This window comes from Euleptes europaea, chromosome 2 (genome assembly GCF_029931775.1).
Source record: "Euleptes europaea isolate rEulEur1 chromosome 2, rEulEur1.hap1, whole genome shotgun sequence".
NCBI lineage: Eukaryota > Metazoa > Chordata > Lepidosauria > Squamata > Sphaerodactylidae > Euleptes > Euleptes europaea.
In genome coordinates, this window is record NC_079313.1 from 19,830,205 (window position 1) to 19,845,546 (window position 15,342).

The window sequence follows — 15,342 nt, forward strand, 5'->3', positions numbered from 1 at the left end:
GCGGCACCAGATTGGCCCTCCAGGATCACCTGACCTCCAAGCACCTTGGCTCTTGTTTCCCCTCCAAGCTGTCAGCAGCTTAAGTGGCACAAATTGGAGGGAACCAGCGCTTGATCGGCAGGGCTCATAGTATGAGACATGCAATTCCTTACAGGCTCAACATCTAACCAGACAAGGGAAGAAAAAGGGGATCACAACACTATAATTTTGCCGCTTGCTGCACTTCCTGTGGCGGCCATTTTGTGGCTGTGCCCACCACCCTGTGTCAGAATTCCAAAGGAGCCTACAGGCTCAAAAACGGTGGGGACTAGGGTTGCCAGGTCCCTCTTCGCCATCGGCGGGAGGTTTTTTGGGGCAGAGCCTAAGGAGGGCAGGGTTTGGGGAAAGGAGGGACTTCAATGCCATAGAGTCCAATTGCCAAAGCGGCCATTTTCTCCAGGTGGACTGATCTCTATCGGCTGGGGATCAGTTGCAATAGCGGGAGATCTTCTGCTATTACCTGGAGGTTTTGCTTATTACCTGGAGATTGGCAACCCTAGTGGGGACTCCTCCCCTGAGGTAACAACGTACCGGAAGCTAATAAGCTGCACACTATTGTGTGCATGGAAAGCCAGTAGTAACAGGGAAATAACAGACCTTAACCAATGCTCCCAGTTTTGGTGGACAGACAACGAAATCTACCTTTAATTGGTAGGCTGAAGATGTGTTTATAGTGACACAGAAAAGTACATTTGTTGCACTCTCACTTCTTAGAGCTGGAACAGTCTGACTCTAAAGGTTGGAAAAGGTTTGGAAGGACACATCTGGCCCCCACTCAACCAAAATCACTCTCTTTCCCACCAAGCCTCTCGCCTGTTTGTTCATATTACCTCGTTCTTCTCCAAACTGCACTCCTCCATCATTTTGTCTCCTTGTTCCTGGAAAGTGATGATGATGAGAGCCACAAAGATATTCACAAAGAAGAAAGGGAAGACGACAAAATACACCACGTAAAAAATGGACATCTCCATGCGGTTGCTGCGGCTGGGGCCACGGTCCTCCTCGGTCACGTCCACTGAATGTTGCAAGACCCTGGGGACATAATGGGGGGGGGGTCAGAGAAAGAGAGCCCGAAGGGTCACATGCTAATGGCATATCCATCCTCAATGCTAGTTTTACTAGGAGAACATGGTGTACATTGCAGCATACCTCCTTTGAGAAGCTGATCAGTACATGTCTCAGAATCACACAAAGCTTTTTTTATGGACTTCCACAGATCGGGGAATTGTACATTTGAATTACCCGCCCTTCCATGAAACATAAAACATGCTCCATAGTTCCACATGATGGAGAAGAGCATGACCCCATTGTAAAACTCCCATGCATAAATGACCATCATTAGAGAGGACCAAAGAGAATACTCACTGAGGCCACCCTTCTCCGGTGGAGACCGTAAAGAGTGTAAGCAAAGCCCAAATGATATTGTCGTAGTGGAATTCATGGCGCTTCCATTCTCGACACTTTACCTCCATCGTGTTTTTCTCGTGGTCCACATAGTTGCCTCTATAAGATTGGAAGAGATCATTAGCCTTGAGGCACACTGTCTGGATGATAAAGGAAGGAAGACTCGAGTCTGCCTTGAATCCCAGTGAGAAAGGCCGACTATAAATAATGTCAGTAAAAGCAAAATAAAAAAGGTACCTCCAGATGTTGTTCTGGGGCAACAGGGAATTTTACTACTTTTCTTTGGAGAGATGGAAGGGGTTTGACCTAGTGGGGGAAAGGTAGACAAAATAGGAAGATGGAAAAGGAAAAGGAATTGCCTCCAACGCATGCCACACAGGATACATTTTTCAGCAACAGTGGAACACAAGTGTGCATCTGGGATTGCTAAAACCTACCCCTACTCCCAGCTCATCCACCCCTTCAAAGTCTCTCCTGATTCCCCTTTTCCTTCAGTTGGGGTCTGTTACTGGAAGTCAAGCCAAAACATCTGTGGGGAGCGGTTACAGGTAGGTTAAGTAGCAATTCGGGAAAGAAGTCCTCCCTTTACACATATCCCTTTGGCTACAAAAACTGGTTGCCCTACTTTATAGATAATGGGAGCAGGTAAAAGGTAAAGGTCCCCTGTGCAAGTACTGGGTCATTCCTGACCCATGGGGTGACGTCACATCCTGACGTTTACTAGGCAGACTTTGTTTATGGGGTGGTTTGCCAGTGCCTTCCCCAATCACCTTCCCTTTACCCCCAGCAAGCTGGGAATTCATTTTACCGACCTTGGAAGGATGGAAGGCTGAGTCAACCTTGAGCCGGCTACCTGAAACCAACTTCCGTCGGGATCGAACTCAGGCTGTGACCAGAGCTTGGACTGCAGTACTGCAGCTTACCACTCTGCGCCACGGGGCTCCTAATGGGAGCAGACAGGGGCTAAAGTCAATGGGGTCTGCCAGCATCAGGGTGAGTGTGTGCCAGGCTGAGAAAAACTGGCTTGCTTAAAGCCTCCAGGTACTAGCTGGAGATCTCCTGCTATTACAACTGATCTCCAGCTGATAGAGATCACTTCACCTGGAGAAAATGGCCTCTTTGGCAATTGAATATGGCATTGAAGTTCCTCCCCTCCCCAAAACCCGCCCTCCTTAGGCTCCACCCCAAAAACCTCCCACCGGTGGTGAAGAGGGACCTGGCAACCCTACCCACCCATGGTGTGGGAGTTTTGAACCAGTGCCTTTCTTAGCAACTACCATACACCACCTCAACACAGAAAATAAACTCCTGTTTGATTCAGAAGTGGAAGGGGACACTGCAGTTACTTAGCAACTACTAGGAATGAGTAGGGAATGGAAGAAAGATTAGAACGCTCTCCCTCCTCTACCAGTGAAGGGGCTTGCACCAGTGGAAGCTCTGCTGGTGGAAGACGAAATAGTGATTATTTCAACACCACCCTCACAAATCCCGGACCTTCCCATTCCTCTATTAATCTGATTCTTCCATCTCCCCTAAGCTCAACCCAGTTGAAATCCCCATGCGTAAGGCAAAGTGCGGGACATGGAAGCTTGGTTTCTCTCACAGACAGTACTATCACCAATTACAAAGCAGCGTGTCAAGGGATGGGGATTCAAATGCTTCCTGCTTCCTCGGAGTGCTTTCTGAGCAGAAGAAAGGTTTTTTAAAATGAGGTTTGGGTTTCTTCCCCCCCCCCCCCGTTTTTTTCAAATAGCTCAGTTTTTTGTTTTTGTTCTTAAAATGCTTTTTTATGCAGCAATTGGGTTTCAGGGGGGAACTTTTCTCTTACTACAGCCAATTACAAAGCAGCATTTCAAGGGACGGGGATTCAAATACTTCCTGATTTGAGTTTGGACGCTGCTGGTGCATAGACTCCCAACAGGAAAGGGTGGGTCCAGCAAGAAATGAACCTCAGGTAAAACTCCCAAGTGTATAAGTGTTATCTCTTGAATAGTATGTTCCTCTGGTTCTTGTAGGTTATCCGGGCTGTGTAACCGTGGTCTTGGTATTTTCTTTCCTGACGTTTCACCAGCAGCTGTGGCAGGCATCTTCAGACACTGTCCTTCAGTGTTACTCCTCTGAAGATGCCTGCCACAGCTGCTGGCGAAACGTCAGGAAAGAAAATACCAAGACCACGGTTACACAGCCCAGATAACCTACAAGAACCAATGAACTCTGACCGTGAAAGCCTTCGACAATATGTTCCTCTCTTTGTCTGCACCTGGGAGCTGCCCTCTGCCCCCTCCTCCTTCTCTCTCAGTAGCCATTGCTTCTTTGTTCACTTCCTACATGCCTCTCAATGGAGATAGACATATCTGCAGGCCTCTCCTGTAGAAGCAAATATTCCATACTTGCACTCACGTGACAAGCTGGCCATTTGTTTTAGGGAAATGTACTCTTTAGATTGGACTTCCTATCAACTGCAACAAGAATGTGAACAGAATCTACTTGAATAAATGTAAGTTTTACTTTTTTGCAACTTACTTATTGGGAGGATTGGTTTTACTGCACTCAATATCATGCTTCCCTGACTGGGCAAACTCTGCTATATTAACCAAATATACCCAATAGTGTCCAGGGGCCCCTGTGTAGCCACTACCAGGCCCCCTCACATAAGGTTGTCAACTTTCTGGTACTAGCTGGAGATCTCCTGATATTGCAAGTGATCTCCAGCCGATAGAGGTCAGCTCACCTGGAGAAAATGGCTGCTTTGGAAGGTGGACTTTATGGCCTATGCACCATTGAAGTCCCTCCCCTCCTCAAACCCCACCCTCCTCAGGCTCCACCCCAAAAACCTCCCGCCAGTGGTGAAGAGGGAACTGGCAACCCTACCCTCACATCTTCCTTCCCTAGGGTTGCCAGGTGGGTGGTTTCGGTGGGCAGTTGCCCACCAATCCACCGGGCTGCTCCGGAGACAGATCACATATGTGTGCGGCTACAGATCACACAATTACATCACTTCCAGGTTTACCACCGGAAGTGCCACCTCACCACGCTTTAGCACTCAAACCCCTTTGAGCACTAGAATGGCCATGGCGATGCCCTCGGCCCTGGCAGCTGCCCCACTAGGGTTGCCAGGTCCCTCTTAGAAACTGGCAGGAGGTTTTAGGGATGGAGCCTGAGGAGGGCAGGGTTTGGGGAGGGGAAGGACTTCAATGCCGTAGAGTCCAGTTGCCAAAGTGGCCATTTTCTCTAGGCTAATTGATCTCTATTGGCTGGAGATCAGTTGTAATAGCAGGAGATGTCCAGCTAGTACCTGGAGATGGGCAACCCTATGTGTGTGTGTTAAGTGCCATCAAGTTGTTTCCGACTCATGGAGACCCTATGAATCAATGTCCTCCAAAATGTCCTATTTTTGACAGCCTTCCTCAGATCTTACAAATTGAGGGCTGTGGCTTCCTTTATTGGGTCTTCCTCTTTTCCTGCTGCCCTCAACTTTTCCTAGCATGATTGTCTTTTCTAGTGACTCTTGCCTTCTCATAATGTGACCAAAATACGATCACCTCAGTTTAGTCATTTTAGCTCCTAGGGTCAGTTTGGGCTTGATTTGATCTATAATCCACTGATCTATAACCCACTGATTTGATCTATATCCCTATGCCCCACTTTAAGTTATGCTGACACCATGCCTTATTTGGGAGTAGCCATTGCCTTTTATCCCTGCCTCCATCTGTCTCCCTCCTCTTCCTTATTGTCATGTCTCCCCTTCTGCTGAATTTTGATTGTGAGCTCCCTAGAGGGGGAAAAAAACCCTGTCTTTTCAATTATAATATCCTGCAATAACAAACATTCATCACATATGCTGATGGCACTGTACAGACAACAGTGATAGCAATTGTCCATTTTAAGGTAAAAGTATTCAGTATCACAGTAGTTGGTTTGAAAATGTAATGACAAAAATTGCAAATGAATCCGGGGGATGGGGGGAGAGAAAAGATGTAACTGCACGGTATTTTGCAACTTTCCTAATTTCAAATACATCCAATAAAGCCCACATTTCCAGCATTTCAGAATAAGAGGATCGTACGACAACGCAACATGCATTCCCAAGTGTAATTAGGCATCTGCTATGTTTATGAAAACGACACGCACATTCTTAATTATGTCTAAATGGCATTTTCAACTTTGCTTCGATTCTAGCTCATTTTAGATTTCTGGCCTGGCTCTCGCTGCTGAATGATTGCCCAGTGTTGGGCTCAATATTAGCATTAATTCCTACCAAAGAATTTAAAATATAACTGAGAGCGGCGACGTGAACAGCTCAGGAGGAGCCTTTGATTTTGTGCACTAGTGAAGTGGATCAGAATTCAGATTACAAAAGCTCTCTTACAGCGCAATCCAATGGGGGGGCAAAGTAGTGAGGAGGGGGCGTGACCCTGGCACCGGTGTAAATGTCACTTGCACCGGTGTAAGGGGCACTTATGCCAGCACCAGGGAGTGGCACGCATGGACGCCTGCACAACCATGGTGGCAGTACACCTCTGGCGCCGGGGCTTGCGCTGGCGCCAAAGGGGATATTCCTAAGGGTGGGGCTGACATCAGTTGGCTCCCTGAGCCCTTTTGCCCCCAAAATGCCCACATTTGCCGGTGTGAGCTTACGCCGGCAAAATCATTGGTGCAGTCCCATGGAGCTAGGGCTGTTGAAAAAAAAATTCGGTATAGTTCGGATTTGCCAGAATTCGGCCCGTCTCGATTTGGGATATGCTGAAGTTCGAAGTCCCCCGATTCGGATCCATGGAATTCGGCGCCTAGTTCGAGTTTGGGGGAAAATTCGACCGAATAAAGTAATTAAAATGCACTCGCGTCTTTCTGCGGCTCCGGGGGGGGGATTTTTGGGGGTAGGGGTCTCAAACTATCAGGGTAGCTTGAGGGGATGCTTCTTGCAAGAACCCCCAAGTTTTGTAAAGATTGGGTCAGGGGGTCCCGAGATATGGGGCCCGGAATAGGTTGCCCCCCCAAAAAATCGCCCACAGTGACAGGAATAAAGCCACAAAGCCCATTGATGCTTTTCCGCGGCTCCTGGGGGGCACATTTTTGGGGGTGCAGCCCCCAAACTTTCAGCGTAGCTTCAGATGAGGCTTCTTGCAAGAACCCCCAAATTTTGTAAAGATGGGATCAGGGGGTCCAGAGATATGGGTTCCCCCCCTTTTCCCTATTGGGATGAATGGGATCAGCCGATCCTATGCATCTAGAGAGCGGCAAATCCAAGGCAAAACCTCCCGTGCTAACCATTGCAATGCAAAGCAACACACGAGCGACCATGGAAAGGAATAGAGGCGCACTAGGCTAGCTATAGCAAAAAGGAAAAAAGGAGCAGGTGACTTGGACCGTGAAAATGTATTGTGAAAGTCAGATTTTGCAAAAACATTTTTGAGTGAGCAGCAAAACAGACCGTGCAAAAATAACCCCCCAGAGTTTGTATTTTCTGCCCTGCTCCTTCTTCTCATGGTGGAGGGACGCTCCCCCCTTATGCAAACGACCCCACCAAACTCAAGCAAGTCTCACCAGCACCATCCCCACCTCTCCAACCAATACGCCGCCGTGGTGCACCCCCCAAACGGGGGGAAAATCCAAGACGCAGGGGATCTCACGCAAGCCGCCCCGTTGCACTCAACCCCAGGCTAGAGGCAAAAACAGTGAAAAACACCAAGGAGGAGGCTTGACACCAAGGGTGCCGAGCGGAGAGAGACTCGCTAGCCGCCGCACAGACTCAACTTTAAACTTAACTTTAAAAGCAGTACACACACTCCCACAGAGGTGAGCCGTCACACACCCCTTGGCAGAATGGGCAAAAGCCTCCTTTGGCTTCCCCCTCCCCACAGAAACCGCCCCCCCCACAGACTCTGCTTCCCCCCCCCCCCACATACACACGGGAAAAAATTAGATTAAAGCCCCAAAAGGGGTCTTACTGTGGATGTCTTCTGTTCCATCAGGAGGGACTGGGTAATCCAATATGATTCCATTTAAGCACGGGAGGTTTTGCCTTGGATTTGCCGCTCTCTAGATGCATAGGATTGGCTGATCCCATGCATCCCAATAGGGAAAAGGGGGGACCCATATCTCTGGACCCCCTGATCCCATCTTTACAAAACTTGGGGGTTCTTGCAAGAAGCCTCATCTGAAGCTACGCTGAAAGTTTGGGGGCTGCACCCCCAAAAATGCACCCCCTGCAGCCATGGAAAGGAGCGAATGTGCACACGCACCCCCCCCCATGGGGATTTCTCTCTCACACAAACAGATACTCTCTTTTTCTCTCCCCGGGCCACGCAGCAGCTGGGCTCACATGCTCAATCGTGACTGATTGGCCAGAAGAAGACCCTGCTTGGCCACCGATTGGCCGCGGGAGAATGCTTCTTACTAACTGACGGTTATGCTGCTGTGCCGAACCCCGAATTTGCCGAATGTATTCACCGAACACCCCGAACTCACTGAATTTGGCTCCCTGGTTTCCAGCCTTTTTTGAGTTCGGTTCCATCCGAACTAAAAACCGCTGAATCGGGGGAAATTCGGCTGTTTTTCGGTTCGGGCTGAACCAAATCGACAGCCCTAAACTTCATACAGCAGTTCCATGGGGGTAGGGGGAGCATCCGTGTTGGCTTGCGGGCCATGGTGCCTTAGGAGGCAGTTTGGTTGAGCCATGGCTGTGCCGTCCCCGGTTGTGGCGCAACTACTACTGGATTGCGTTGCCTGTGACATGGTGGTCTTCTGAGGCTGCACTATTGTACTTTGGATGTTCATGATACGCATGATACACACTTTTCTTTCAAGGTTGGCAGATTATAATTCTCTCTCACACACGTATGCATACATATATTATGACCACTGTGATTCCAAAGCCAAAAAGGCACCTGTTCTGTGTGAAAGGAAAAAGGAAAGAAAAGTAGATGTTCTTCTGAAAATGCTCTTTTATAAACTGTAGAGCTGGCAAAGAAACTATGCTTAACATGCAAGAGGCCCTAAGATTATCCATGACCAAAGAAGGGGCAAACGCAAACTTAAAAGATTGTTACACTGTTGGTTTTATGACTTTATGGTAATGTTTTACTTGTGAGACACCTTGGACTAGTCGCTGGAGAGGATATGTATCAATGTTCTAAATAAATACATAATTCTAAATTGGTTTCCCAATGGAAGAAGAAGAAGAGTTGGTTTTTATATGCCAACTTTCTCTATCACTTAAGGACGAATCAAACCCGCTTACAATCACCTTCCCTTCCCCTCCCCCCCAACAGACACCCTGAGAGGTAGGTGGGGCTGAGAGTGTGACTAGCCCAAGGTCACCCAGCTGGCTTTGTGTGAAGAAACAAATCCAGTTCACCAAATTAGCCTCTGCCACTCATGTGGAGGAATGGGGAATCAAACCCGGTTATCCAGATCAGAGTCCACCACCAATGGAGTCTGCAGTGGGGTTTTATCTGGGGCTGGGAAGACTAGAACTGAGAACCCATGGATCAACTAATGCTTCTCTGTGTAGAGAGGGTCAATGGTCAGAGGATCCTCTGGGTGTTTTTAGGCTCCAAAGTAAATCTGCCCATCCAGGCAGCCCATTGGCAGCTCTTGATCTGAAGGGAATGTGGAAGTTTCTAACAGGGTAGTCCTCTGAAGCCCTATCTCCACTGTCGGACATATTGTAAATGGAGGAGGGGGGAGGGGAAGGGGAGACAGAGGGCGAAAACGCATGGTCGTTTTATTCTCCTTCAATCCCTGTTTTAGCCAAGATCAAATGCACATTAGGCGAAACACATGCGTTCAATCGTGGCTGAATCCTGGCTGAAACAGGGATTAAAGGAGGATAAAGCGACCGTGCGTTTTTGCCCAGAGGCAAAGATGAGGGAAAACAGTAGATACAAGAGGAAAAGGCTGCTGGGTGCACACAGACCAAGATTAGGACTAAGAAAAAACACAGAAATAAAGTTAGACAGGAATAATTATTGAAGTGCAAAGGCTAGGAAAGAAGGTTTGCTACAGAGCTAACCACAAATGCTGCTTCTCCCTCTAAGGCAGGAAGAGAACTGGATATCAGAGGGTGGTCCTAGCACGTGTGACAGGAAGCAAAGGTTTTTTGGATCCTGCCTCCCTGAGCATAGGAACGATAAAACCCGCTGATGAAGATGTACTCCAAACTCAGTGGGAGAAGAGTTGGTTTTTATATGCTGACTTTCTCTACCACTTAAGGAAGAATCAAATCAGCTTATAATCGCCTTCCCTTCCCCTCCCCACAACAGACACCCTGTGAGGTAGGTGGGGTGAAGAGAGTGTGACTAGCCCAAGGTCACCCAGCTGGCTTCATGTGGAGGAGTGGGGAAACCAACCTGGTTCACCAAATTAGCCTCTGCCACTCGTGGAGGAGTGGGGAATCAAACCTGGTTCTCCAGATCAGAGTCCACCACTCCAAAGCACTGCTCTTAACCACCACACCATGCTGGCTCTCAGATGGGAAGAACACCAAGGAATGCCACCAGAGGGGGCGAGAAGGAGAGAAGCTTCTGCAGCTGCTTTAAAGGGGAGGCTAAGAAAACAATGACAGAATCACCGGAGGAGAAGCACAGAGCTACTTGTAATTGCTTGGAGAGTGACTGGTCACTCCCGGGAGCGACTTTCTGCCCACCCCTGCTTTAACGTATACCTACATGCAGTCTTTTTCTGTGTCCTTTGAGCTGTCCGTACAGTAGAAGAATTTGCCCTTGAACAGCTGGACCGCGATGACGGCAAAGATGAACATGAAGAGCTTGTAGACGATGAGGATGTTGAAGACGTTCTTCAGAGATGTTACAACACAGTCGAATACAGCCTAAGGTGGGGGGTGGGGAGGCAAGCCCAGAAGGTGTGATTTATCATAGACAATCAACTATGCTTTTGTCAAAGAAGACATAACGGGACTCAAAGCTAGCGCTCATCACAGCATTTCCTTCGTTGCATCAAGGCAAACAATATGTACAAAAAGCTCCAGTAGCACAAGGGCATCAGCAGCATCTGGGCCATTTATAATATCTGGCGTTCTTTACAATCGTGAGCTCATAAGTAGCCACACTGGTCTATGGAATAATCCATTCTGGGGGCCACTGGGACTATCAACGATCTTTGCTTTATTGTAGGAAATATTAAATTCAGCTAGGAAAAGAGAAGGGTTTTTCAACTGAAGATAGTCTGGTAATAGACTTTGCTTAAGTCCATTACTTAAGGGGGTTTGACTTTTAGCCTCTAGATAACATCACTGATTTTTGCCTTTGATTGACTCTATTGATTGACTATTCCTAGTGCATCATCTAAATACATCTCCAGTTTCGTTAATATAGGGAGAACCATATTTTCTCTTTGCTCTTGACCTTTTATGGGACCTGTGCTAGAGAGACATTTGGTGCTAGAGAGACATTTGATTAGAATCATAGAATCATAGAGTTGGAAGGGACCACCAGGGCCATCAAGTCCAACCCCCTGCACAATGCAGGAAATTCCAAACTACCTCCCCCCTCCACACCCCTAGTGACCAGAAGGTGGCCGAGATGCCCCCCCTCTCATCATCTGCCTAAGGTCACAGAATCAGCATTGCTGACAGTTGGCCATCTAACCTCTTCTTAAAAACCTCCAGGGAAGGAGAGCTCACCACCTCCCGAGGAAGCCTGTTCCACTGAGGAACCGCTCTAACTGTTAGAAAATTCTTCCTAATGTCTAGACGGAAACTCTTTTGATTTAATTTCAACCCGTTGGTTCTGGTCCGACCTTCTTGAGCAACAGAAAACAACTTGGCACCCTCCTCTATATGACAGCCCTTCAGTACTTGAACATGGTTATCATATCCCCTCTCAGTCTTCTCTTCAGGCTAAACATACCCTTTCCCCATAGGACTTGGTCTCCAGACCCCTCACCATCTTTGTTGCCCTCCTCTGGACACGTTCCAGCTTGTCTACATCTTTCTTAAATTGTGGTACCCAAAACTGAACACAGTACTCTAGTTGAGGTCTAACCAGAGCAGAGTAAAGCGATACCATCACTTCGCTTGATCTGGACACTATACTTCTGTTGATGCAGGCCAAGACTGCATTTGCCTTTTTAGTTACAGCATCACACTGCTGACTCATATTCAGTGTTTGGTCTACTAAGACCCCAAGATCCTTTTCACACACACTACTGCTCAAACAAGTCTCCCCCATCCTATAATTATGCATTTGATTTTTCCTACCTAAACACAGATGCAGGATGATCTTGACAGGCTGGAGAAATGGGCTAGAACTAATAAAATTTGTCTTTGTTGAAGTGCATTTTATTAGTTCTAGCCCATTTCTCCAGCCTGTCAAGATCATCCTGCATCTTGGCTCTGTCTTCTACCATATTTGCTACCCCTCCCAATTTAGTATCATCTGCAAATTTAATAAGCATCCCCTCTATTCCTTCATCCAAATCATTTATAAAGATGTTGAACAACACAGGGCCCAGCACAGATCCCTGAGGAACTCCACTAGTCACTTCTCTTCAAGTGGACGAGGAACCATTAACTAGCACTCTTTGGGTACGATCTGTCAACCAGATTAACAGCTGGCTTTTATGTTCTCAAATAATGACTGTTTTTCCTTCTTCCCAGAAGGCTTAGATTCAACCTGAAATCAGCTCCTCTCAGCACCATATCATCTAATTAGGACTGCAACATGTCTCGTGCAAGATACAGACCAGAGGTCTTAACTTCATGGTCTGAAACATCTTGGCCACCACCTTTTTTCTCTTTTAAATCTCCAGCCCAATGAAGAGTTCTGGAGAACTGGGGAAAAAACTGTGCAGACTGTTTTGTTACATTATGATTGGTTCTCATAAAAAGTATTACATGGCATTTGTTGTTTTGATTTTACAATCACAGATGCTTCAGCATGATCCGTGTAGCTTACCTTTGCTGCCACATGATAATCAACACGCGAAGAGGAATATTTTAGACCCCTGAACTGCAGGGACGAATTCTACAAAAAGCAGTTTTAGCATGGAGATACAATCAGCGAAAGGATAAAAAGCTTCCAGAGCAACAGCAGCAGACCACAGGATGACCAGAGGCAAAGCATTTTATAGCTTTACAGAGCGGAGATTTTGAGTGGGCATGCTTCTCTTGTTTCTGTATGACAAAGGGACCACAACTGGTTGGTCAATCCCTCCCCCTTAGCAAATCTTGGAAACTATAGTTACCAGAAGAGGAGGGTGTTTTTTTACATTTACATTTTGCCTTTTTCCCTTATTAAAGGCTTCCAAGACAGCTCACACAATAATCGAAATATAAAAGGACAACTTATATCAATAAGGTAGCAACCAAAGACAAAGAACCTGGCAAGCAGCTAAAACCCAAAAGCTCGCTTAGCACCCAATGCTGTCCTGTTGCTGAAGCCTAGGTCCTAAGCTGCAGATCTTAGGTGGTGTACCAGGCATCCCTCCGATGGAACGGCATTTTGTAATTTCTGTGGATTCCTTCCTCCTGCTGCATACTCCCACATTACCACCACACTGTTCCCCATGATCACAATCTCAGGATGGCTACAGAAGGCTGAAGTGTGTGTGTGTGTGGGGGGGGGGGGAGTTGACCTTCCTAATGCAATTCTGTTCACACTGCTTAAAATCCAAGCCTTCCATTCCAGCAACATCGTTCAGAAGTAGGGTTGCCAGCCTCCAGGTGGTGGCTGGAGATCTCCCACTATTACAACTGACCTCCAGGCGACAGAGATCAGCTTCCCTGGAGAAAATGGCTGCTTTGGCAATTGGACTCTATGGCATTGAAGTCCCTTCCCTCTTCAGACCCCACCCTCCTCAGGTTCCACCCTCAAAATCTCCAGGTATTTCCTGACCCAGAGCTGCCAATAGGGATGCCAATCTCCAGGTAGTAGCTGGAGATCTTCTGCTATTACAACTGATCTCCAGCTGATAAAGATAAGTTCACCTGGAGAAAATGGCTGCTTTGGCCTCAGGCTCTGCCCCAAAAACCTCCCGCCGGAGGCGAAGAGGGACCTGGCAACCTTAGCTGGCTACCCTAGGTGGTATACCAGGATCCAAGCCTTTAATTCCAGCAGCATCGTTCAGAAGGCCTACAGGAATGGCTCCAATCTCACCTCCTAAAAGACGGACTTTCAAAAGAGAATAACCTTACCAAGCTAAAGCTCCCAGGATTCGTTCGGAATTGATAACTGGAAACAATAATTAAACCAGTGCAACTAATTTATAGTTATAAGTGCACGTATGCCCAAACCGCATCTTCCCAACTTCTACATAAATAATTACATTAAAGGTACAAAAAATTGCCATCATCCTTTGCATTTGGTCACCCTAGAAACAGGCGCTGCTGTGGACAAACAATTTTGGTCGCAGCAGCGGGATTCAAGTCTCCTCCTTCCACTGTTCCCTCAGGGCTGCTGTCAGTGCAGTTCCTTCTTAGTGGTTCATCATGTGGGACCGGTTCAGGAGCTGCTTTGAAGAAGAATGACTGTTGCTGGCACTTCAGCGGTGAAGAAGACAATACCTTGAGTTTGGGCAGCCGCTTGATGGTCTTCAAAGGCCTCAAGACTCGCAACACCCGAAGAGACTTTATGGTTTTTATGTCCCGGCCTTTATTGGTCCTGTAGAGTTGGGAGGAGAAACAACCCACCGAAAGCAAGAAAACAAAAGGGAAAGAACCTCTCAAACACAGGCTGAACTCGCTGGAACTCTTCAGCAACAATCCTTTCTTTTTGATAAGTAGTTATGATGTAAAATCTAGGCCCTAGAGGCCTTTGCTGGTGTGCAGAATTTAGGGAGGAAAAACAACAACGACCTTTCATAGCACCGAACTACTCAATAGTTTCCAAACTTCCTGTGTTCCTGGGAAGCCCTTTCACATTGACCTTTCTGCTGAGAAATCCCCATGTGCCGCAAAAGATTATGGGGGCGTTCTAGGAGGCACATTCAATTCAAGCGAGGGGGAGCGGACCTGCGGGAGAAGAGTGGTATTTGTAGGCACGCTGCATTCTGGAGAAATGTGTCATCCACTACTGTTCTTCTCATTGAAGAATTCCTCAAAGTCTTTTGACATACCCCAGGGTTTCCCTGGAACACAGTCGGAAAACCTTCATTCTAGCTTATGCCGGGGCCAAGGTTTAAGTCATATACTGGAAAGAGATTTGTATATATTGGGATCCATGGTGACAACCATCAGGCTTCTTGAGAGCACAAAAAGGTAGCAACAGCTTGAGAGTATTCCCTTATCGCTTGAATGGACTGCCAACTTCAACTCTTATTATTGCGAGAAAGAGTGAGATAACAAGGTTAAAACAGGCAATCTGACACTCATGCTGAGTTGGACCATCTGCCACAAAGGCGTCGTGCCACTGAGTCCTATGTGTCATAAACTCACCTTGCCTGGCAGGGCTGAACAATTATTCAGTTCCCCCTTTTCAGGTCTCTCTCATCAAATGGCAGCAGCAAAATGCCTCTTTGCTAGAGTACTTTTGGAGAGGTCTACCAATGTAAGAATTTATACTTGTATGTAAGACACATTCTGACCTGTATGGCCCAGGCTAGCCTGATCTCGTCAGATCTTGTAAGTTAAGAAGTGTTGGCCCTGGTTAGTATTTGGATGGGAGACCACCAAAGAATTCCAGCGTTGCTATGCACAGAAAGGCAATGGCAAACCACTTCTGATAGGCCTTTTATGCAGGAATGTTTCCCCGCTGTCACCCTTGCCAACTGCTTTGGGGCTTCCTTTTGACCGTCAGAGGTCGCCTTGCTCTCCCCATGCATTTTGCCCGCATTTTCCAGATTCTGGCCAAAACAGCATCAGGAAAATGCAGGCAAAACACGCAGGAAGAGCGAGGTGACCTCTGACAAGCGAAAAAGGCATGCATAATCAAAAAGAAGCCC

General features: G+C 47.3%; 1 protein-coding gene across 1 annotated transcript in view; it reads right to left on the reverse strand.

The window, feature by feature from the left end:
- CACNA1E (calcium voltage-gated channel subunit alpha1 E) overlaps positions 1-15,342 on the reverse strand; it is a 430,764-nt gene that overhangs the window by 81,505 nt on the left and 333,917 nt on the right. Inside the window, exons 26-29 of the mRNA XM_056844152.1 lie at positions 13,967-14,063; positions 10,113-10,273; positions 1,405-1,542; positions 870-1,071 (exon numbers count right to left, since the gene is read on the reverse strand). Of these exons, the coding sequence (XP_056700130.1) occupies positions 870-1,071; positions 1,405-1,542; positions 10,113-10,273; positions 13,967-14,063 (598 nt within the window). The remainder of the gene's footprint in view (positions 1-869; positions 1,072-1,404; positions 1,543-10,112; positions 10,274-13,966; positions 14,064-15,342) is intronic.